Source organism: Zalophus californianus, chromosome 5 (genome assembly GCF_009762305.2).
Source record: "Zalophus californianus isolate mZalCal1 chromosome 5, mZalCal1.pri.v2, whole genome shotgun sequence".
In the NCBI taxonomy this organism is placed as follows: domain Eukaryota; kingdom Metazoa; phylum Chordata; class Mammalia; order Carnivora; family Otariidae; genus Zalophus; species Zalophus californianus.
In genome coordinates, this window is record NC_045599.1 from 4,361,994 (window position 1) to 4,384,845 (window position 22,852).

The 22,852-nt window shown below is 55.5% G+C and overlaps 1 protein-coding gene across 1 annotated transcript in view; it reads right to left on the bottom strand.

Annotated features, from left to right (window-relative positions):
• ADAMTS2 (ADAM metallopeptidase with thrombospondin type 1 motif 2) overlaps window positions 1-22,852 on the bottom strand; it is a 221,796-nt gene that overhangs the window by 70,290 nt on the left and 128,654 nt on the right. Inside the window, exon 4 of the mRNA XM_027604731.2 lies at window positions 17,103-17,305. Within this exon, the coding sequence (XP_027460532.1) occupies window positions 17,103-17,305 (203 nt within the window). The remainder of the gene's footprint in view (window positions 1-17,102; window positions 17,306-22,852) is intronic.

Below are 22,852 nucleotides of genomic sequence, written 5' to 3' on the forward strand. Positions count from 1 at the left end.
GGGGGTGCTTGCTGGTCCCCACAGGGAGGAAGGAGACCCCTTCCCACTTCCCACATCCTGGCCCAGACCTTACCCACCAGGGCCCAGGACCCTCCTGTTCCCCTGCCCCCTGCCACTGTACCCATCTCAAGTAAGGGGTCCTGTGTCCTTGGATACTGAGCAGCTCTGACCCTGACTCCTGACTCGGGACTGGACATGAACAGAAGCCCAGGAACCCCACCACTCAGCATTAAGCTCTATGAGGCAGAGGCCCACATCCTGCTGGGGGTGGTGGTAAGGCGACCAGAGTCTGGGGTGTCAGGCCACTGAGCGGGGGCCAGGCAGGGGAGGCCCTGCCTTCAGAGCAGCCCGTTGGCTGCCAGCTCGGATCGGCTGGGCTGGGCACCCTGCCCCCAGCCTCCCGGGCTGCTGAGGAGCATTCCCAGCAGATAGCCAGCAAGGAGGCCAGGCTGTGGGTCAGGCTGGCAGTTCAGGCCTACTCCAGAGACCCTCCTAGCCCTACCTCCCTGGTCACTCCAACTGTGGTGGGCCTTCTGTGGTTCTCTTCCCGAGGAAGCCTCTGTCCCTTCCAGAGGGGTCACGGCTCCACGCAGGCTACTCCTCTCGGGGAGTCAGCAAGCTGTGCCCTGGCCTCCCTCTGTGACACCTCTCCGACAATGCAGGGCAGTGCTGAGGAGAGGGGCCCGCACTGCCCTTTGCCTCTGCTGGCCTGAGGAGGGGGCCGTGCCCTGCCCGCCAGGGGAACACGAGCCTTTCAGGGACCTGTAAGATTGCCACAGCCCTTGAGCCCACAGGATGCTGCTCAGATGCTAGAAGCCGGCAGGGCCCACCTGGCCACGGAGACCACTGGGAACGATGAGTACAATTTCCAGGGAAATGCCTGCATCCTTAATAGGAACACAGCTACAAGGCTTCTGCCGAGCAGAGAGCTGACAGACGTGGCAGAGAGTCACCGAAGATGGAAGGCAGCCTCCAAACATCTCCCTCACGTCTCCCCATGTCCTCCCCTGACCCCGACCCAGTCTCCCAGACAAGCAGGCAGGGGCGGGGGCTCCCCAGCGCCTTTCTGCCTTTTATGCTGCCCACACCCCCGCCATGCACCTTCACCACAGTCACCACTCAGCGGATCCAGCTTCCTCTTCCTCTGCCTGAAACCCTCAGTGCCCCCCCAACCGTGCCTTCAGGGGAGCAGCCCCAGCCCCTCAGGCTGGCACTCGGGGCCCTCTCGAAGCTGGCCCTGGCTGGCTTCTCTGTGCTCTGCTTCAGCTACTCCGCCCTGGGAGCCCCCGGTCTCGACAGCTCCGCCTTCTGCCAAGCCTGGCTGCCCTCTCCAGCTGCTTGTGCAGTGGCCCATCCCTGGAACTCCCTCTCCCCCTCTCCAGCCCCAGAATTCTTGAAATATCTGAAGAGCATCTGCAAAAACAAAGTCATGGTAATAAATATGTTTCAAAGAAGGGGAAGAGTTATGCTTCAGCTTAATTCTCATCCACTCCAAGGCCTTCCTACTGCAACCGGAATAAAATCAAAGCCGTGCTGCCTCTTCTCAGGCTGCGCTGGTCTTGCTCACTGTGGTCCGGCCACTGGCCTCCGTGCACCTTGTACAGAGAGCCCATCCTGACCTCCGGGCCTTTGCACTTGCTGTGCCCACTTGTCTACTCATGCTTCCCCCCCAACACGACTGTCCCTGCTCACCCCAAAGTACCCCCTAAAGTAGCTGCTCCCAGACTGGACTATGCACTTGATATGAGAGGCACCTTTCCTCCTTGCTCACTGCTGTGTCTCCAGCAGCGTCTAGCAGCTAGTAAAGGCTCAGTAAAGAGTTCTGAATGAATGAATAACTTTGGAGAATGTGGAACAATAGGAAATGGGCAAACTGTGTGACAGCGGTGGGGCCCATGATGCCCGGTAATGACTGAGACCCCAGCTAAGTCCCCACCCCCACCCCACCTCCCCCGAGACCTGTGTGCTGGGGAGAAGCTGCTTTCCTCTGCCCAGACCACAGGGGGAGGGGAAGCCGGGACAACGTCCTTGAGCCTTGTCTTGAGAAATTGATCCTGGAATCTTTAAACCTTGGGGGAAAATGTTCAAAGCCACAGCCCTTCTCGGTGCAGAGAGAGGCCAAGGGCTCTCTTGTTTGGGGAAACACACTGTAATGCGCCTTTTGCTTATGCAAAGATGTGGCCAAGCTTCTGTTCTGGAATAGACAATAAGGAAGGACACAGGCTGTGCATGATAATGTAAAAGTTCGCCTTCTTTGTGGCAGAGTTCCACCCTGGCCACCAGCGAGCCCTGGCAGGTGGCCGAAGGCTGCTGGGCAGAGGTGACTTTCTCCTCCGCCAGGAGGATGCGGGGACGGGCTGGCAAAGGGAAGACTGGGCTGGGGCTGGGGCTCCCTACGGGGGGCAGGCAGGGGCAGAGCTGCCAGCTGGATTCCCATTGCCTATGCCCAGCCTTCAGGAAATTGATCACCTCTCCCCCCGAGCTGCACCCACTACCACACCGGGGAACAGGCCAGGCCCGGAAAATCTGTTGTGAGGCCTCAGGAAGTGGGACTCAGAAGGTGCTCTGTGGCTACTCTGGGAACCCCTGAAATAACTGGGAAGAAGTCCGGTCTCTCTGACGACCCTCGGGAGAAGGCGTGGCCCGTCATGGAAAAAGTGCGGTGGGAAACTGGGGCAGAGGGGTCTGCGGGCTTCCGGGGAGGAAAACGTTCATGGTGGGCATCTCCTGATGCATGAACAGGGCAGCAAAAGCCTACTCTTACTGCGAGAACAAACGTGCCCTTTGCAGATCTTCTCTCCTCACCGGTTTCTCAGCCAACGCTTCACAGGCAAGGCAGGTACAAACACGGCCCTAGCCTCTCTGCTCCAAATATCAAACAGCCACGAAATGCAAATGGACAGGACAGGTCGTACCATACAACAAACATGGGAGGGTAGTAGAGCCCTCCTTCAACACCGGGTCCAAGCACTCGGCCCCAAGACCCCAACTGTTCCTGTCCCCCATCCCACGCCAGGCCATGCTCTGCTGGGACCGGGGACATGTCTGCAGGTCCCCAGGGTGGAGACAGGGCTCCTCCACCCCCAGGCCAGCAGCTCGATGCCCAGAACCCAGTCAAGGCCCGACAAATGTTCACCAGGCAAACAAAAAGCAAAGCTGCCTTAGGAAACAGTCCCTGTGGGTGCTGATTACTGCTGGAGCTGCCCCTTCCCTGTCTCTCTATTGGGCCACATGGGTTCCAGGCTGGGCTCGGCCACCCTCCCGCCCTGTGACCCAGGCCTGGCACGTGGCCTGTTTGCAGTTCAGTGTCCTGATCCATGAAATGGCAGTGATGCTGGACCTCACCCCTCAGGCTTGTCACCAGGACTGGCCTCAACATTGCATTTAAAGCACCTAGCAAAACCCCAGGCATATAGTACACTCCCAGGCATCACTCCCAGGCCCGCCGGGGGCTCTCCTCAGGGCAGCAGTGCAAACCAGGCATTTTCCGAAGCCCACACTGCTTCCCAACAGGCGTGTGTGTGTGCGTGTGTGTGTGTGTGTGTGTGTGTGTGTGTGTGTGTGTGTGTGACCCACACCAGGGGTTCTCCCTGCCAGGCCCCGCTGTGGGTAAGGGATAGCCACCCCACCACGTGGGACATGATGTTCCTGCTCACTGACCAGTAACTCATCAGAAAGGAGGTAATGCTACAGAACCAGGAAGGACAGACTCTGCTGAGGCTGCAGGCCAGGGTCTGGTGTCCCCCTGAGGCCATTGGCAGGGAAGGAGCAGAGGGAAGGCAGGGATCCTGATTCTTGCTGGCAGCAACCCCAGCCCCGGAGAGCCCGGGGGCATCACCTCTCTGTCTGATGTTCCCTGGAGATCCTTGGCACTACCTGACCACAGAGCCCCAGGGACCCGACATGATGTCTTGTCCAGAAGCTTTTGGGGGAGGGGCCCCTCGTGGCAAGATGTCGTGGCATCCTCACCTCCCCCAACCAGTCTGAGTTTGAACATGACCTTCACCCCTGTGCTGTGGTCTCTGTCATCTGTGTTCAACCAGGCACCATGATGTCATCTGAAAACAATGCTTTTTCCTTCCATGATTCACATTTTTCTGCTGCCCTATCACCATTTTGAGCCAAAGAGAGAGAGGGAAGATGCCATCGTGAGGAGGTGTGGCCATGGAAATCCCTGGGGACAGCAACAGGGGAGGAGAAAGTGTCCTGATATATGAAGGAGGTCAGGGGAGGGGGCTGAGAAGAAGCAGGATGTCAGACCCAGGGTCACAGTGCCCCATCCCTGCCACTGCCCCCCCACACCTCTAGGGCCAAACAGATAGATTCTGAGGGCTATGGGCTTCCCACTTGGACTCTGAGGGCACAGTCCACTCCCAAAGTGGCTCTAAGTGCCAGGTGAGAAACGGGGGTGCTGGTGTGAGTGATCCGGTGCGAGCAGCAGCCTGGCTCCCCCCAGCCCCAGAGAGGTGTGTGCGGGCTCCAGACACCGCCTGTCTTACGCTGGTTGTGGACCGGGAGAGGCTGCAGAGGGAACAGGGCATCACAGCACCTGACCTGGACCAGGTGGGGCTCGGCACACCTGAGCAGTCCAGGTAAAGGGCCCCGGGGCCAGACCTGACCTCCCCCCGACCACAAAAACAGCCAGGGCTCAGGCCAGCGTCCCCACTGCCACCAGGGCCCCCAGGGGTCTCCGCGAGATGAGGGGGAAGGGAGGGACCCTGCCAAACAGGCGTTGACCCAGAAAAGCCTGAGAAAACCAGGAGAGTTTAGACCGTCGTGTGTGTCCCCGGCACAGGCAGCGCTCATGAGGAATTTGGAGCGCCCAGCAAAATTCAGAAGCTTTGCTCCAAGTCTCCTCGCAGCATTCGACTAACTGCCAGGCTTGTGTGCCACGAACATAGCCCTCCCTGACAGTAATTCGCTCGCGTTCAGCGCCCTTCCTAACACCCAGGGCATAAGGACGAACACAGGAGGATGCGGTTCTGTCCTTGCGTGCGGCACGTGGCCCTTCCCACCACCAGAGTCTGCCTGAGTCACCGGGCTCCCCTGTCAGCCCTTCCTTAACCCACCTGGGCCCAGGCTCTGACCAAACACCCTGAAGTGTGGAGCAAGGGAACCACCTGGCGGACGGGAAAGCAGATGAATGCCCTCTGCTACACAGGGAACCCGGGACCAAAGAGACACTTCTTGGAGGCACAAGTTCTCGTTGCCAGACATGGGCAGGGAGGGGGTACGTGCACAGCCCTGCCCCCACACCTGGCTGTCTCCTGCTCCCCAGACCCATGTCCCACATTCGCTGGGTGTTTGCTACGCTAACTCGGATGCTGCTCCCCTGCAGGTGGTTCCGTCTGCCACCATCACCACCTCGAATGCCCTCATGAGTCTGTTAGATTGTTTTAGCTGCCCTCTCCCTCCGCTGGACCTGTGCCCCAAGAACAGGGGCGGGGGGGCTCTAGAACCTGTTAGCTCTTAAAGCTTTAGGATGAAGCCCAAACTCCCTCCATCTGGCCAGCTCCATCCCCTGAGACCTCCTGGCCCCGAACCCCCAAGCCTGCCCCCCCAACCTGCCCCATTCCCAGGACATGCTGAGGCTGTGGCTCCCTCTGCAGGGAATGGAACCAGCTCTGGGCTCCCCTCCACTGTGGCCTTCTCCCCAGCCAGGCAGAGGGCGCTAGCTGGGCCCTTGTCCACCTTACTGACCTAAAGCACGTGAGTGTGTTCCTATGAGAGCCAAGCTTCTCAAGGACAAGGGCTGGGCTGGTTTGGACGACTGTGGCCCCTCAGTACACTGTGACCTTCCAAGACCTGAGTGGCATGCTCCTCACGTCATCACACACCCTGCCCAGGGGGCTTTACTACCCCTGTTTTACCAGTGGGGAAACTGAGGCTCAGAGACATTGAGAAACTCACCCACTGAAGCATAAGTGGGAGCTGGGGCAAAGGCTTTCGAGAGCGTGATTTGGCAAATCTGAAATTAAAGCCACGTGTCCCTACGAGCTGATGATGCAAGCTTCTAGCATCTATGGTGGAGAAAAAGCTTTGGCCGTAAGGTAGAAGGGACAAGGACACTAAGCCTACAGGGACAACTTTTCCATGGACAAGCAGAGTCTACTTTTTATGGGAGTCTGTGGTACCATAGTCACTTTAGGAGAATTCACTCACTCACTCATTTATTCAAAAGGTGTTTACTCAACACCTACTATGTGCTGGGCCCTTTGCTAGGTGCTGAACATGCAAATGAGGTAAGCAGACCCCCTGAAATTGACGTTAAATGTGTGACACCTTTCTACGAACTCCTAATCCTCCCGAGACCCGCCACCAAGCGTCCCTCTGGCGGGGGGGCAGGGCCCCCCAGGATCATTCCACGGGAACTTGGCACCCAGGGAGCAGACTGGCAGCGACAGCCCAGGCTGGCCCACACCGGGAGCCCGGTGTGGTGCCACACGGTCTGCTTTTCCAGCTCAGCTGTCACCTCCTTGCTGGGGTCTGCACAGACGAGGTCCGCAGCTGCCTCTGGCTTTTTCCGAGGAGTGACGATGCCTGGGCCTCCTTGTCCGCGGGGACTCTAACTCCCGCGTTGACAACCGTCAGCTCCCCCAGGGAGGCCAAGGGCAAGCTGCTCCGAGATTTCCACGTCAGCTGTCAGGCAGCCTCCTGGAGAGGGGAGGGAGGTCGGGGAGAATCCTGGGGGTGGAGTGGGGTGGGGTGGAGTGCCACAGGCTTCAGGAAGAAGAGGCACCATGGGGACCCCCCTCCACATTGGAACTTTCTCCACCTACATCATCATCACTGCAAGGGGGCACGTGTCTACCGTTCTACCGTCCACCCCACCCCCACTGGAATGTGAGCAGGCAGGACCGCCCTCCCTGCCCCCTCTGGGGCTTCCTCACATTCCAGCACCTACAGCTGAGTCTGGCACAACCAGGTGTTCTGTAAACATCCACTGGATGGAAGAAGGAGTGAACGAGCAAATCTTAGAACAGGAAGGCACAACAGATGGAAAAGCCAGGGGGAAAACCAGGAGAGGCACAGAGGTCGAGGGAAAATGGTCTGGGGCAAGGGCAAGTGATGTCAAACGCTGCTGGGAGATCCGACAGCCGAGGTGAGAACGTGTCTTGACTCTTCCTCAAGGATCCGGGAGCGCGTGCTCTTCAGGCCACAACAGCAGGGAAGGGACAGGCACCTGGGCCAGGTCCCCAGGGAGGGCCTGTCCTCTCCCATGCACATGAATGCCATCCGCCATGCCCTGGCTGTACCACCCAACCCCTCCGAGCCTCGGTGAGCTTATCCAGGAGAGGGGACTCAGGGGGGCCACTGGGACAACGTGGAGACGTCAGCTGAGTGCCTCCTCCCACGAGGCTGCCAGGCATAAAACCTCGGTCTCCTCAGGCTGTGGGGGGAGGCGTTTCTGATAACAGAAGGCATAAGCCCCACACTCTCAAAGAGACCCCAAACCAAACTCATCACTCCCCTGTACAGTACGGCAGGGGACCCCAGGCATCAACCCCCTTTGGTGCCCCTCAGCCTGACACAAAAGGCTTTGCCAACGTCATCTCCTGCCTCACTCCAGCACCTACACCCCAGCGGGGCCCAACCTCATGTGATGTGATGCGGCAATGCCACTGGGCCTTTGCACATGCCATTCTATCATCTTCAGCAACACCTGCATGCACCAGGTTCCTCTCCTCGTTGACCCCTGCCTCTGCCCTGGGGCAGCTCAAGTGGCCCTCATCTGAGACACTCTCCCCTGTGACCCCAGAATGCCCTCTATTTGCACAATCAGCACTTGCATTAACCAGGGTGTCATTACTCTTCCTTTCCTTGCTTCCCACCCCTCCCACGTTCCAAACTCTCTAAGCACGGGGACATGACAGCTCACTTCTGTACCCCAGTGCCCAGAATGGGGCCCGACTTAGGACAGGGGTTCAGAGAGCACCCAATGCACAAACACGTAGCCAGGAATGGCTCACATCAGCAGGATGCTCTCCGCAGGCCTGGCATGCTGTGAAGCACTTTCCTGGTGTTTAACTCGACTCACGCTCACGCCAGCCCCGGGAGGTGGCATTAATTATCCCCCATCACAGGACACAGCAGGGCAGGCAGTCGCCTCCTTTCTTCTAGGCCAGAAGGAATCATCCACCAGCTGACCGGCCAGACTTGTCCTGCGGTCATGTTCTGATTCACTCGTGCAATGTGAGGTCTTAATTTCAATTTGTTGCTGACATTGAAAAATAATTAGATTTCTCATAAAACTTGGATTTCCAGCTTCTCGTGAAAAAAAAAAAAAAAAAAAGAGCTGGCAACAGTGGATCTGCTTCTTCTTCTGTGACCACAAGGGAGCAGGACCCGGGAGGGGATCTCTGGGGGCGTGGCCTCTCCTGGCGCCCCAGTCCCCACCACTCCCTACTGCCCATGGCCTCCTTCACCTGGGCCTATGCCTCCAGCCTGGCTCCCGTCAGCATAGGAGAGTGTGGCCCTGTCTCAAGCATTCTATTGGGCCTCAGATACATACTGCTGCATCTCCCGGCAGCTCACAGGGACGTGTTCTCAGGCCAGTGGGACATGCGTGAGGAGGCCCCGCTATAGCCCATGGTGCCAGCACAGCCCGGGGCTCGGGGGAGCTGCCGTGCCACGATGGGAACTTCTGCTCCCCGTTCTCCCACCCCGTGCTCCGGCCAGGCCCAACCCCAAACGTGTCCCCCGCTTGCCGGAGAACCCTGCTCACTTCCCTTCAACTTACGGGAAGCCAGTTTCAGCGTCCGGTTCCAGAGATGGTTTTCTCTTTCCCAGGAACCAGAGCCAGAGACATGTGAACGGGGACTGGGGGCAGCGCCTTCACCCTGGCTAGTCTGCAATTCCAGGGCCAGTTCATGAGATGACACTGTCCCCCTCCCCGTTCCCCCGGGGGACCAGCAGAAAACATTCCGGCCCTGCCACTGCCTTCCCCACCATCACCACACGGCCCCAACATTCTTGGAAGTTGGTGAGAAATGGAGCCTCTATGCCTCTGATTATTTGCAAACCCTGGCAGGGCTTTGGTAAACCCAGGCCAATTTCTGGATTAAATTAGAAAAGAAAAGAGGAAAAATATCAGAATCCTGGCACAGACAGAAATCATTCATTCAACAAAACTTGTTTAAGAACATACTGTACAGAGGCTTGTCTCCATGCTTGGGGCGGAGGGTCAAAGGGTATGGCCTCTACCCTGAAAGCACAGAAGCCTCTGTGAAGCACAATTCTCTGTAGGCCTAAGGAGTGTGTCTGCCCTCCGCAGAAGAGATAATGTGGGGGCTCAGGAATTCTTCTGGAACACAAGCAGTTAACAGAGCTGGGAGAGACAGCTCTGTCTGCCTAGAAATCTGCTCTTCCTACTCTGCTGTTTTAAAATGACTATTAGGATCAGCTCATTTAATTGCTTTTGAAAGAATCCCCAAAGTAGCCTCACAGGTCCACTGAGCTGGCAAGGCTAGGGTGGGGGTGCGGGTGGACGGAGGTCTGAGCAGGGAGAGGGTGGAGCTCAGCTCAGGGGCGAGGTCCCCGACGGTGGCCTGCAGGAAAGGGCTGCTCCAGCTGCAGAGGACTGACGGTCTGAAAAGGGTGAGGGGAACCTCAACCCCTGGGGACCGTGCAAGCCTTTATGGGTTCTCAGAGTGTGCGGACAGTGTAAAGATGAAGAAACCAAGTGCAGGACGAGGCAGGAACTTTGCAGGGCAGACAAAAGCTAGGCTTAGGATGTAGCTACTTCTGACTCCAAAGCTGGTCCTCATTCTTTACCAAGCACGTAGGGACAGCCAGTGCACTGATGCAGTGGGATGCGAATGCAAACTCTAGAGCACTGGGGCCACAACGCAAGATGAGCTCAAAGCCTGTGGATTTCTTTAGAGCCGGGTAACAAATACTTCTTAAGCACCAGGGAGTGACTATGTTCAGCGCTGTGATGGCACAAAAGCAGCCACAGACAATCCATAAATGAGTGGATGTGGCTATATCCCCAAACTGCATTTAAAAAAAAGGATGATGGGCCAGATTTGGCCCTTGGGCAATAGTTTTGGCAATCTTACTTTAGAATCTCTGTTTATCTTGAAAAGTTCTGTGCATCTTGCTTTAACTCAGTAATATGCCCAAGGCTGGTTTCATATAAAATTGTTGATTTAAAATGTTTGCCATCCAAAAAGAGTGGCACTTCCGGGGCAGACTGTGGCGGCCTCAGTGGTGTCTGTGGCTTCTGGAGGACTTTCCCAGAGGCAAAGAGAGGACCACGGGCCACCTTCCGGGGCAGGCCATCACCCACCGCGACAGTCTGCCTCACACCTGCAAGGAGGGCAATGGGGCCGGCAGCTCCCTAGGCAGTTCTAGGTCTTTGTGGATACTGAGATCCCAAGCAACACACCAAGGCCTCTGGTTTCTGAGAGAAGAGCAAGATTAGTTAGTGCTTCAGCTGAAGACTATAAGCCCCATAAGCAGCATTGGTTTGGGGCCCAGGTTGTAGATTTCTTGAAGTCTTGGCACAAATTGTACTTTTCAAAATGCATGTGTGAGCATGTCCCTTTAATCAGGGCTCTAGTCCTCCCCAAGGTATTTGTCACCTGAGCCAGGAGAATAGCCACCACCTGTGCCTGCAAGGTAACTGGAGGGGCCACGAACATGGAGGCTGCATCCTAGTACGGTTGCTGGGGCTTCCAGGCACACATGGCCACCGCACCGAGTTTGGAAGCAGAGACTAGCTCAGGGTCTGGCAGAGCAGGTCTGGGAAAATGTGGTGATGCCCCAATATACCCAGCAGGTGTGTTCAGGCGTGTTGTCCGAAGCCCAGGCTAGGAGCACCAGACACAGCAGGGAGCACGTTTCTAAGGAGAAAGGGTCAAATGGAACAGCAGGTCCCAGTGCACTGAGAGAGTCTGTGGACGAGGGGAGTCCTGGGCAGAGGGAGGCTCCTCCTTCCCAGGGCTGGGTCCAGTGGAGGCCACAGCATGAGCCAGGGTTGAAGGCAGGGAGGAACAGAAGCAGGAATGGGATGACAGCAGAGGGAGGCCAGCTGTGGAGAGCCACATTGAAGCAGGGAGCCCAGGCCCAGCAGTGATGCAGGAATGGGGGCCTGAAGGAGCCAGTGCGGCTAGACAGGCCACATAGCTGGCCACAGCTCTTAGTTCTGCCTTCATAGCCCTCCTAGCGCTGGAAGGGGAGACCCTTTCACCCTTGAGCAGTGAACAGAGGCTCTCGGATGGGCTTCCCAGCCTCTCTGACTACGCTAAGGATCCCTGGGCCTTTGAGGCTCTGGCACCCGAGAGCTAAAAACCAGTGTGAGGGCCCCAGAGGATGAGGCCACTGCCCACAGCCTGGCCCCAGTGCTCAGAAGGCCCCAGCGCCCTCTTCTGCACAGACTTCTTCCTCTCAGCAGAAAGCCGAGAGTGGGTATAGCTTTGGGCTGAGCCTCTGGATAAGCAGAGGATGAAGAAGGGCCTTGGAGAATGGGGCCCTGAAGCAGGATACACAGGCCACATCAGGTTTCTGGGGATGGTCAGGCTGGGCTGCGGGGGTCTCAGTGCAGGGCTCATGTTCCCGAGTTTGTGGGCCAATGACCACGGCCCATATCTTCAATTTACCCTGGGCCGCAGGCATTTGATAATAGAAGACATTCTGAGTATGGGGCTGCTGTGGCTGAACACAGCAAAAAAGGCCAGGTGGTCAGAGCAAGGCCACGGGTTTGGGAAATGATGCTGCTGACAAGCCATGGGAGTCTGCCAGGGTAACTGGAGTGAAACTCCAGAAGATTAACTTCTGGGGGAGGACATGAAGTACCAAACACAGCACCCAAGGGAAAAGCTGAGGAGAGAAAGATCTCAGGACACCACTACACACAAAAATGTAAACCACTGCAAACTGCCCCCAAACAAAATAAAGGGCAAAGAACCAAACTATGGAGAATATTTCCCACCCACATGACAAACAAAAAAGTTAGTCTATCCTAATATAAAGATTCTTCAAATTAACAAGAAAGAAACTAATATCCCAATAGAATAAAGGACATGGATAGGCCCATCCTAAACATGGAAGATGATTGCTGTTTTTAAGTATATATATATGTTTTTTTTACAGCTACAACCTCATTACCATCAAATAAATACAACTTAACGACAAAAAGCATATCCCAGCTATGGCTTTCAAATTACCATAGCTGAAAAGGATTCAGCGGTATGAGGAGGAGGGGAGACAGGCATTTGCTTAATGGAGTGTGAAGAGGTGAAACCCTAACAGAGAACATTCTGGCATAGAAAGCTTTAGAATGCACATACCTGTTGACCAGGCACTGCACTTTTAGGGATGCAGTTTAAGGAAACAGTAAAGGACAAGTGATAGATTTAGCTGTAAGGATGTTCATTACAGCTCAGTGGCTGATCTGACCTCTAGTAGAGAAATTACTTCTGTTACATGAATATGTCATATCAATAATCAATTACATAAAAAGTGATGTGCTATGTGTGCTATGCGATTTGATATGATGCCACCATTAAAATTAGATAGTAGGAGAAAATACTCACATACCTACAGTAATATATTCTGATTTTCCATCATAAATAATATGTTGTCTGTGTTAGATACAGTATCTTTTAATAAACAAAGAATGTTATTTTTCTAGATTTAGGGAGGAAAAGAAGGAAATGGGACCTGGCAGGAGGTACTGTAATGGGTTGAGTGGTGGGGATAGTCTGAATGCCATGAGACCTTCTCTGCACCCAAGTGGCCCTTGTGAGGCTCAGCAAATATTTCCAACTCTTCTCACCTTCCAGAGAGTCCGAGATGGAAAGAAGAACAGATTGATTAACTCCCATTTCCCTATGAAAAAAAAAGGGAATAAAATGTCTTGCCCGTAAATACAGGAAGGAAGTGGCACCTCTGGCAATTTCCCACTGCCCTTAAGATCACATCCAAGTCCCTCTCCACATCCAGTGACTGGCCCTGCTCCCTGGTAACTTCCCTTCCTACCTGGGCCCTTTGTTCCCCACATGAGCCCTTTCTCACACTTTCAAATGTGCTGACCTCATTCTTGCCTCAGGGCCTTTGCACCACCTGTTTCCTCTGAACTCTCTATCCTGACCCTTCCCACAGTCATCCACTATCAGTCAAGTCTTAGCTCCAATGTTACTTTCTGTGCATGTCCTCGCCAACCACCTGTATAAAGTGGCCCACCTTTCCCAGCCCTTGTCCACCTCACTATTTTATCTCTTTCATTGTATTTATCTGCAATTATCTCTTTTGCTTTTCACTTGAATACTGTCTGTGTCCCTCACCAGAATACAAGCTATGGCTATGTCCTGTCTTGCTCACGGCTATAGCCCTTGCCTGACATATAGAAGATGCCCAACATTTGCTGACTCTGGTCAGGTGCCAGGTGTATTAGTCAGCACAGGATGAGCTATGCTGCATAACAAAGTCTCCACCCCATCAGGAGCTTAACACAATAAAGCTGGTATGTGTTTCCTTATACACATCACAGTCCAAGGCAGGCTGAATGATCCTGCCCCATTCTGTACCTGCGCCTACTGGGACGTATGGCTCCCAAGATCACTATGTTAGGGAAAGAAAAGAGGGAAGGGACACATTGGCTCTTAACTGTCCTGGCCAAGAGGTGACACACATCACTTCCTTACACAAAGGCCATTAGATAAAACTAGCCACACAGCCCCAGATTAGGAGCAAGGGAGGGGAGCACGTGGATATCCAAGGAACCTGAAATGTCTATGTCACACCAGGACCCACACATCCCAGCCCAGACTCTGTCACCAGGAGACAGCGAAGGGAGCCCTACAGACAGAATCACCCTGAGCAATGAGGGAAACCAGCCTAGCTGCGAGTTGCCCAAGAGAGTTGCAAGAACCCCCACCAGACCTTCCTCCCAGGGCCTTTGTGGTCTTCCTCAGGGGACAGGCTATGTCCATCCAGGGCTGGTCCCCAAGCCTCAGAAGCAGAAAGTGTTTCCACCCTGGCCCTGGATGACCTCACAGCTGACCAAATGCCTCACTTGGAGCGCAGTCTGGGCCAGCTGCCGCCACATCTGTCTTCCACGTTGCTGGCTTGGCCCTGGGCTGGGAAGCCCCATAACCAGCTGTGTACTTCCAGAGGGAGGGAGACCTGTCCTGGCCAGGCCTTCCAGGGCCACTCAGGGCTCCGGCTGCAGCTCCAAGTGAGCCAGCACCCTAGGGTCTCAAGGCCACAAGACGGGAGCCACTGGCCACGATGGTGATCTAAATCCAAATGTAACTTAATTACAAAGAAATTCAGTCACCCACTGAATGGCTACTATCAAAAATAACAAATGTTGGTGAGGATGTGGAGAAACTGAAACCTCAGGCCCTGTTGGGACGTAAAATGGTACAGCCGCTGTGGAAAGCAGTATGGGGGTTCCTCAAAAAATAAAAAATAGAGCTGCCCTAGAATCCTGAAGTCCCACTCCTGGGTGTATACCCAAAGAACTGAGGGCAGGGACATGAAGAGATATTTGTACACCTGTGTGCACAGCCACATTATTCACAATAACCAAGAAGTGGGAACCGCTCCAGTGCCTTGACAGGGGAACAAAGAAACGCAACGTGGCAGAGGCACACAATGGGCTATTCTTCAGCTCTAAAGACAAGGACATTCTGGCACATGCCACGACAGGGCTGGACCTTGAGGACATTACACTAAGTGAAATGAGCCGGTCGCAGAGATAGACAGTCCTCTGATATGATGTACCTAGGGTGGTCGCCATCACAGAGACAGAAAGCAGAATGGTGGTTGTCGGGGGGCCGGAGGAGGCGATGGTGGGGGTTAGGGTTTAATGGGGACAGTTTCTGCTCTGCAAGATGAAAAACTTCGGGGATGGACGGTGGTCATGGTTTGCATGGCAGTGGGAACGTAGTTCATGCCGCAGAACGGTACGCTTGAAAATGGAGAAGGTGATCGATTTTACATGTATTTTACCACAGTCAAAAAAACGTTTAATTAAAATTTTAAAATTCTATTGAGAATAAAAGGAGATGAAAATTCGGTTCTCCCTTCACGTCAGCCACATTTTAAGTGCTCAAGGGCTGGCTAGTGGCTGTTGCATCGTGCAGCACAGAATTGTGAGCATCTCCAGCACTGCAGAAGGTTCTGCTGACAGCGTTGCTCTGGGAGGTCATCCTTTCTCATGTACTCACAGTTCCTCAATCTCCCTCCTCCCCAGGACCACCAAAGGGGGTGTGACTGCCATCAGCCCCCGGGACTGTCTCCGAGGTGTACACGGCCCTGAATGAGGACAGAGAGCCAGCCTTACGGGGTATTAATTGTCAGGGCAACGTATGCTCAAGCGGAGCGCCTCATCTCCCCCAGCACACTGGGAGGCGGAGCGCAGGTTACAGGGGCAGTTAGAGGGGAAGACATCCCCCCTTCTCCCTGAACCCCTGGCTGGCTGCCATGCCCTGGGACAAGCATGCGTCCAATAAACGCTTGCTGGATGCCACAGGGAAAAAAGACTTGACCCAACTACTACTTTTCCTCAGCTCCTCCAATTTATCTCCTAAAATCCTTTTTTTTTTTTTTGCTATGATAAAACGTGTTTCAATTTAAGACTGTTTGCATTTCTCAGGCTTTTCAAGAAGCTAACCAAACCATCCTATTATCCAAAGTTGGGGTACAGTCGGAGCCTAAGGGTGTACATGAATAAACTGAAGTTAACTGGCAAAACCAAGAGAAAGTTCAAGACTTCCTCCTCCTGGCTCATGCAGCATGAGGTATATGTGACACAGAGACCCTCCCCACCAGGTAACGGTGCGGCCAGGAGTCAAGTCACGTGTGATGTAGTAATTATAAACACATACTGGTCTCTGCCTCCCCCCAACACCTGTTCCTGACACAGACCTCCTAAACCCTGTAATGTCCGAGGGACAGGGGTGACAGGAGCAGCCCTTCACCCATACCTGAGTTTATGCTGATGAGGTGACTCTTGCTGGGCTCAGGATGGGGGTCCAGCTGCCAGAGGAACCCATCGGGTGATCGGAAGGTTGGAACTTCCAGCACTGCCCCCTGCCCCCACTCCGGGGGCGTCTAGGGAGAAAGAGGAGCTGGGGATTGAGTTCAATCACCCACGGCCAATAAAAACTCCACAAAACCCCTAAACCATGGAGTTCTGCAAGCTTCCAGCGGGGTGAGCACACCGAGGTGCTGGGAGGCTGGTGCGCCCAGAGAGGGCAGGGAAGCTCTCAACCCCCTCCCACCTGCCTTGCCCCAGGCATCCCTGCCTTTTGACTGTTCTGGACTTGCATCCTTTAGAATAAACCAGTGGTAGTAAGGAGGGTTTTCCTGAGTTCTGTGAACTGTGCCGGCAAACATGTGAACCTGAGGAGGGGGTCATGAGAATCCTTGATTTATGGTTGGTTGGGGTCTTCCACTCAGATCGTACAGGTGACAAGCCAGGATTTGTGAAGGGCGTCCAAAGTGGGGCCAGTCTTGCCCCGTGGGGTCTGTGCTAACCCCGAGTAGTTAAGAGTTGGAAGTGCTTGGTGCAGAAAACTCACACATCTGGTGTCAGGAGAGTTGGTGTGACTATAGGAAACAGTTCTCCTTCGGCAGGACCCTCGGCTGGACTGGAAGGCAGTGTAATGCTTGGGGAAGAGCGCACGTTTTCAAGGCGGGCAAGATTTTAAATTACCAGGCTCGTGGAGTTAGTGTGAAGACTGCCTACAATGATGTGTAGTAAATGCCCAGCATGGGCCTGGCACATAGTCACTCATGACGGTAGGAGGACATTTTATTATTATTACATTAAAGGTACTTTTCAAAAATGAGCTAAGATTAAGTGTGACAACATTCTCCAAAACAGAACACACTCTGCAAACCTACCGGACTTTGGCCCCACTCTGCGGACGAGAGGGCAGAGTTCTGGAAGGTCGATGACTCACCTAAGACCGGCAGAGAGGAAGGAGGACAGGCAGGCGGGTGTCTCTCGGCCCAGCCATCAGCTCATTTGCATCCTCTTGCCCCTGACCCACCTCCCCACCGGAGCCCTGGGGGGCCTTGCCCATGGACTTGGTTACCTCTCTGTCAGCCCCACCGCTCCAGCCCTGCCACCGGCTCCCACTTACAATGTTCATGAGCGTGAGCAGGTACTTTTGCACGTGCTCCTTCCCGTGGAACTGGACCACAGAGTCGTCCACGCCCAGCAGGACCTCGATGTTGTAGTCGCCGTCAGTGGCATGCCTTCGCGCCCTGCGCCTCGAGCCATTGACACTCTCCTCCAGGACACCCAGGGCACGGCTGAGGTTATCCAGGCTGCCTGGCAGGGCCCCTGGAAGGACAGAGGACACAGTCTGAAGTGGCAGCCCAGGCTCACCAGGGACATCCGAACAGGGCAAAACCCCACGTGGGTGCAACTTGGCACCAGCCTTGGCCATCATCTTGGTGAAAACTCACACAGTACCCGCACAGTCCCCATTTTACAGAACGAACTGAGATTCTGTGAGGGCAGAGTGCATGCCAAGTGGGCTCAGACCCAGAAACATGCAAACCAAGTCCACAGCCATCACCGAGCCCGGGCCTGGCACCCCGCGATGAATGGAGAGGCTGAGAGCGTGCCGCCAGGAGCGGGCATGGCCAGCGCCAGCTCTTTTCACCCATTTACACACTCGAACACCCGAGAAGAGCTGCCCAGGTGCCACAGGGCTAGTCTCCCCGGTAGGGCTACCACATTATAACCAGGGAGACCGAAGCCCAGCCCTGGTAGTGTGTGTCCCACGGTGTCTCCCTAGGCAGCTCCCCTTCTAGAACTTTCCTCCACTGAAGCAAGGCCCCTCATCTGTGGGCCAGGCCTACCTGCCCCCCTCCAGGGTCGAGACCTCCCATAGGTGCCCCTCTCCAGGTGAACCGTGTCTACCCCTGGCCACAAGCCAGAGAGATGGGTGGTTGCCTGACTGAACTGTGCAGGGGACCAGGGCCCTCTGGTGACAGCTCCCTCACAGTCTGCCTGGGGTGTGGGAGGGGGCCCAAGGGGCCTCAGCGGAAGGTCCCAGAAAGTCATCTTGCTGTCTGCACAGCTGTGGTGTCTGCCTCGGCTCTCTTCTCCTTCCCCCCCCCACCTCCACCCACCGGGCCTGGAGCCCACCCCGGACCAGAACTCAGGCTCACAGCCCTTCCCTGGCCCCACCTCTCAGGGTGGCAGCTGAACTGCCCGGGCTGGCCTTTGTCACTGCTAGCAGCCCCAGATCACACTGCCTGCTAAGTCCCAGGGCCAAAGCCTTCTGGAAGCCCTCTACGTCCCTACTGGTCTCCATGTCTGTGCTGGGGCCCTGACCCCGGGCTCCTGCTTCTCCTTGGCATTCCCAGACACCTGCCCTGGCAAGGGCCTAAGATCTCAGGTCTTTGTGCCATCACCCACCTAGGGTGTGGTGTCCAGTCCAGACCCCAGCTGGAGGTGGGGTCGATGCCCCCTGCAGCACCACCGCTCTACAAAGCGTCTTCCAGAATAATTCTCACTTGTCCCCGAAGCCTCTCGTCTGCTGCCTCCTGCAGACGGCAGCAGGAACTCCGTGTCCCAGTGGCACACGGAAGATGCTGGAGGCAGAACAGGGCCTCTGAAGGCAGCGTGGCAGCTCAAAGGCAGGTGAGGCAGTCTGCCCTCCAGTCCTGGCCCACCACTCAGCCCTGTGCACCGGCCTCCGCAGCCAGGCCTGACAAACGGGCCTCTGTGGTGTGCACAACTGCCCCTACTTTAGAGACAGAAAGACTAATGGAACTGACTCTCAGCCAGGAGCTCTCTCCTCTGTACTGTTAGGTTTGAGGCACAGGGCTGCCACCTAGCCATGGGACAGGCACCTAGGAGGGAAAGTGGGGGGGCGAAAGAGATGAAACAGAAGCGGGGGGCAGGGGCCTCTGAAAGAACGAACGACTAAGTTGGGCCAGGGCTGAGCGGATGCTTGTATTCCGGTACTACCTGGGGGTCCTTGTGCCCCCTGCCCCGGCCCTGCCGCCTCACCGGGGCGCGCTGACACGCACACGCACGGGGCCCCTCCAGGGGCGGGGGAGGGGGGTGCCGGGAGGGCAGGCGGGCAGACAGCACCCGTGCAGAGCTGCTCATTCTGCTGGACTGCCTGACGATGATTCAGGGCCAGCCATGCCGCTCCCAGAGGAGACACCAGCTACTTAAACCTGACAGGGGATTTGAGGAATTGCTACTCTATTTTTACACATTTATTTCTTTGCATTTCCAACAAGCAGGGACAGCTCACCTTCAGAACCACCTTGGGAAGCAGAAAAATGGTAATTTCCACTAAAAAAAAAAAAAAATTCCTTCCCTGGGGAAGAGGCTAGACGTTTCCCTCTGCCCCTGTCAAAGCCAGGGGTCACTGATGGGTGGTCCCCGGGGCAAAACCAGACCACAGAGACACGTGTTAGGGCCACGCAGTGTTTTAAAAATATCGTATTTGGTTGACAGTACTTCAAAACCAGGAGAGCTTATGTTAAACACAATCTAGAATAGCCATCTTCTCTTGAAGAATCAGGACATGGGGTCACGGGGTTGAGGGAAGGTGACAGGCAGGTAACACCAGGCTGTGGATTGGCACGACACACGGGGTCCGCGTCCCCAGGCCACCTGGCCTGCTGCCCTTGCTGCCCTCCTGGCCCCTGAAGGCGTCAGAGTGCGCCCCTGACCCTAGCCCTGGGAGCTGCCGCGCAGTGCCCCCCTCCCAATGCTCCCTGTGGGGTGGGGGGGTGAAGGGGCTGCCACCACGCCAGAGCTGGCTGGGACGCATCCTGTAGCTGCTTCTTGCCGAGCAAGCACAGTGTTTGGCTCAATTTATGTTACAGGTCCATTAAAAACAGCAACGTCTTCTAAAGATGCGACAGAAATGACAATTTCACCCCAAGCATAATTATTCCTGTTCTAGTTGTTACTTTAATCATGATGATATGGGGGCGTGACTTGGACATGATGTTCTAGAACACCTTCCCCCAAGACCCAAGCCCTGTAGGGATGCCCCAAGGTCAAAGTGCAGATGAGGAGAGGGGCAGGTGGTAGCCCTGCCCTTCAGTCCAGCCCCTGGAAGCCTCAGTCCTGCTCAGGCCTGGCAGGACATGGGAGCAGCCCCGTAACTAGCGGGGTCTGCCAAGCCCCCAGGCCCAGGGCCGCACAAGCAGCCAGGCTAACGTTCCTTCCACCGTGTCAATCTTGGCTATCTCTTCCATTCCCCGACAGCGGGCTCGGTCCTGGAGCCCAGGTCAGGCAGAGACCCCGACCACACCCTGGTCCTCGCAGGCCTGTCCCTCACCCCAAGTCCTGCTGCAGGGAGCTCCGGCTCCTGTCTAGTCCTGTGTCAGCTGCTTAGGAGTTCCCTGACACCAAGGCTGGCCTTCTGGGCCTGTCTGTGTGCACTGGCTTGCTCACCTGGCCTGAGGGTCTCTGCTCCTCTCAGTCCCTCAAGGTCAGGGGGGTGGGCTCTTTGCCACTCTCCCCTGCTCCCCCTGGAGCTCCTGCATGCCTGCAGCCCATGTGCTAAGCCACAGTGACACAGAGCTCACTCCGCCCTTTGCTCCATCCCTCATTATTGGTTCAGGCCAGGATAACAAGCCGTCAGCCCTGCCCATCTCCTGCTGAGGCAGGAGGCCAGCACTGCCCTAGCTCCCATTGCCCTCTGTACACAGCCTCCCCCACGAGAAGCTGCTGGTCCCCACGGGTGGCTGATCCATGAGAGACAGAAGACTGGATCCCTGCAGGCCGGGGCCCCCCAGACTGAAGACGTCTGTGGCGGGACCCCATCTTTCCAATGGGTGATAACAGGGATTTTAGTTCCCAGCATGCCCTGTGCTGGAGGGACCCTTCGCATGGCAGCTGGGGCTTTGTGTTGCTCATGTCTCAGGCAGAGGATGACAAGGCAAGACGCTTCCAAGAGCTGTCCCCAGTTTTCCAGTCTCCAAAGGGGATCAACAAGCAAGATGCCTCAGAGAATCAAGGAAAGGATAGGATAAGGGGAAAGAGAATTGGATCCAGGGAATCCCAGAGCACCTGTCCTCCAGGGGAATCAGTGGGTCACAGCGGCCAAGCTCATCCAAAGGCCTTGGAGCACAGGGTGCTGCCTGCACCAAGCCCCGCAGCAGGGGCTGGCCTCAGGGACAAACCTCTGCCACCCCAGCAACCATCTGATCCCAACCATGAGGAGAAGCCTCCTCACTGCCCTCATTTCTGTCCCCATTTTAGCATCAAGGAGCCCCAGGAGCAGAAAGATTAAGTGACTTAGACAAGACACACAGCCAAGGAGGAGCTGGGGCCCAGCCTCGGCCCTGGGATCCCACGTTGGTAACAAGCCCCAGAGCCATCCCCACCCTTCACCAGCCCTGAGGGATGGGCTGGGAAACGGAAACTGGTAGAAACATAAACGTTTAGCCTGGAGAAGAGAGCCCACCGGGTCCTGACTCTGCAAAGGCCTCAGGAGCCTTGTGCGGGAGGCACGGATTTTGTAGGTTCAAGGGCACCTGTGTGTTTGCAAATCCCACAGCCAGGACTGTGCCACACTGACCTCTTGACCTGGGCCACCCTTCCTGCTGCTCCCCAAAGTTAGCAGTCCCCACCAGGCCCAGAGGGAGCCCCTCCAAAGGCCCGGAGGGAAGGAGGTCTGCAGCCCCCCTGCACCGGCCTCAGGGACACGCGTGGTCCCATCGGCCTCCCCCCCAGAGCTGGCTGCATGTCTCCGGAGGGATGGGGCACACAGAGCCTTGAGAAGAAACTTCGCAGTGACAAGGGAAGACTGCTGCCCCCTACCCACGGAATCATCATCCCCTCACTTCTCACTGGACCTGCCCCCTCTCATCCTTCAGGTGTCAACTGAAATGTCACCTCCTCAGGGGAACGAGGCATATTTCATCCTCATTAAACTAGGCTCTCCCCTCCCCCAATGTCCCCTTGACAAGCACCTTGTTTTCTTCCTTCATAAAACACCCCACCACTTGTGGTTCTAATCTCATCTGTGAATCTGCTTGGGCCTCGGAGAGAGTCCCCCCCCCCCGGAAGACAGGGACCATGGGGTCTTGTGTGTGCCTCAGTTTCCCAAGTGCCCGACAAGGCACAGCAGGGCTGGGAGGGCAAGGAGCCAGGGCAGAGAGGCAGTGGGAGGGAGGGCAGCGCCCCGCAGCGGGGCCTGCAGGAGAGGTAGGTGCAGTAGGGCCAGGGAGGCCAGACGGGGCAGGGGCGGCAGGAGCAAAAGTGAGGGGACGGGCAGAGGGGCTGGTGCAAAACCCAGCCGTTACTTACTTACACACGACAAAGCTAAGATAAAATGACCCAGGGGGAGTTAACACAAAGTGGGCAACGAGAGGGATACCATGTAATTGCCAACAATAACAATAACAAAAAAGCAGGCCTGACGATATTTATGAGATAACATATAATCCGAGGCATTAATGGGATAAACCGATCAACAACGCCTTAAGAAGATATCAAAGACAGGAAACTTTATGAACCTAACAAAGCTTCAACCTGTTTCCTAAGGAAAAAGAGACAAACTGCAGTTCGGTGTGCATTTTTATATATTTATTCCAGAAACCAATAGATGAATTAGATTAAACATGAGGTAGGGCTGTCGGGGATCTGCATGACTGAGACGGTCTAGTGCTTAAGCCCAGCAACCCGAAAACGTGCCCTTTCCAAGCGCACACGGGACAAGTCCCAAGTGTGACTATGTATTAGGACAAGCAAGAAAACTCAAAAATCAAGTCCATGGTCAGCACCACAAGATAAAATCAGAGAAAACAAGAAGAGGAAATGCCCTCAAACCCCAAACACCAGAAATTAAAGATACAGTCTTAATAAGCCTAGACTACACGAAGGATAGAAATTCTAATCGCT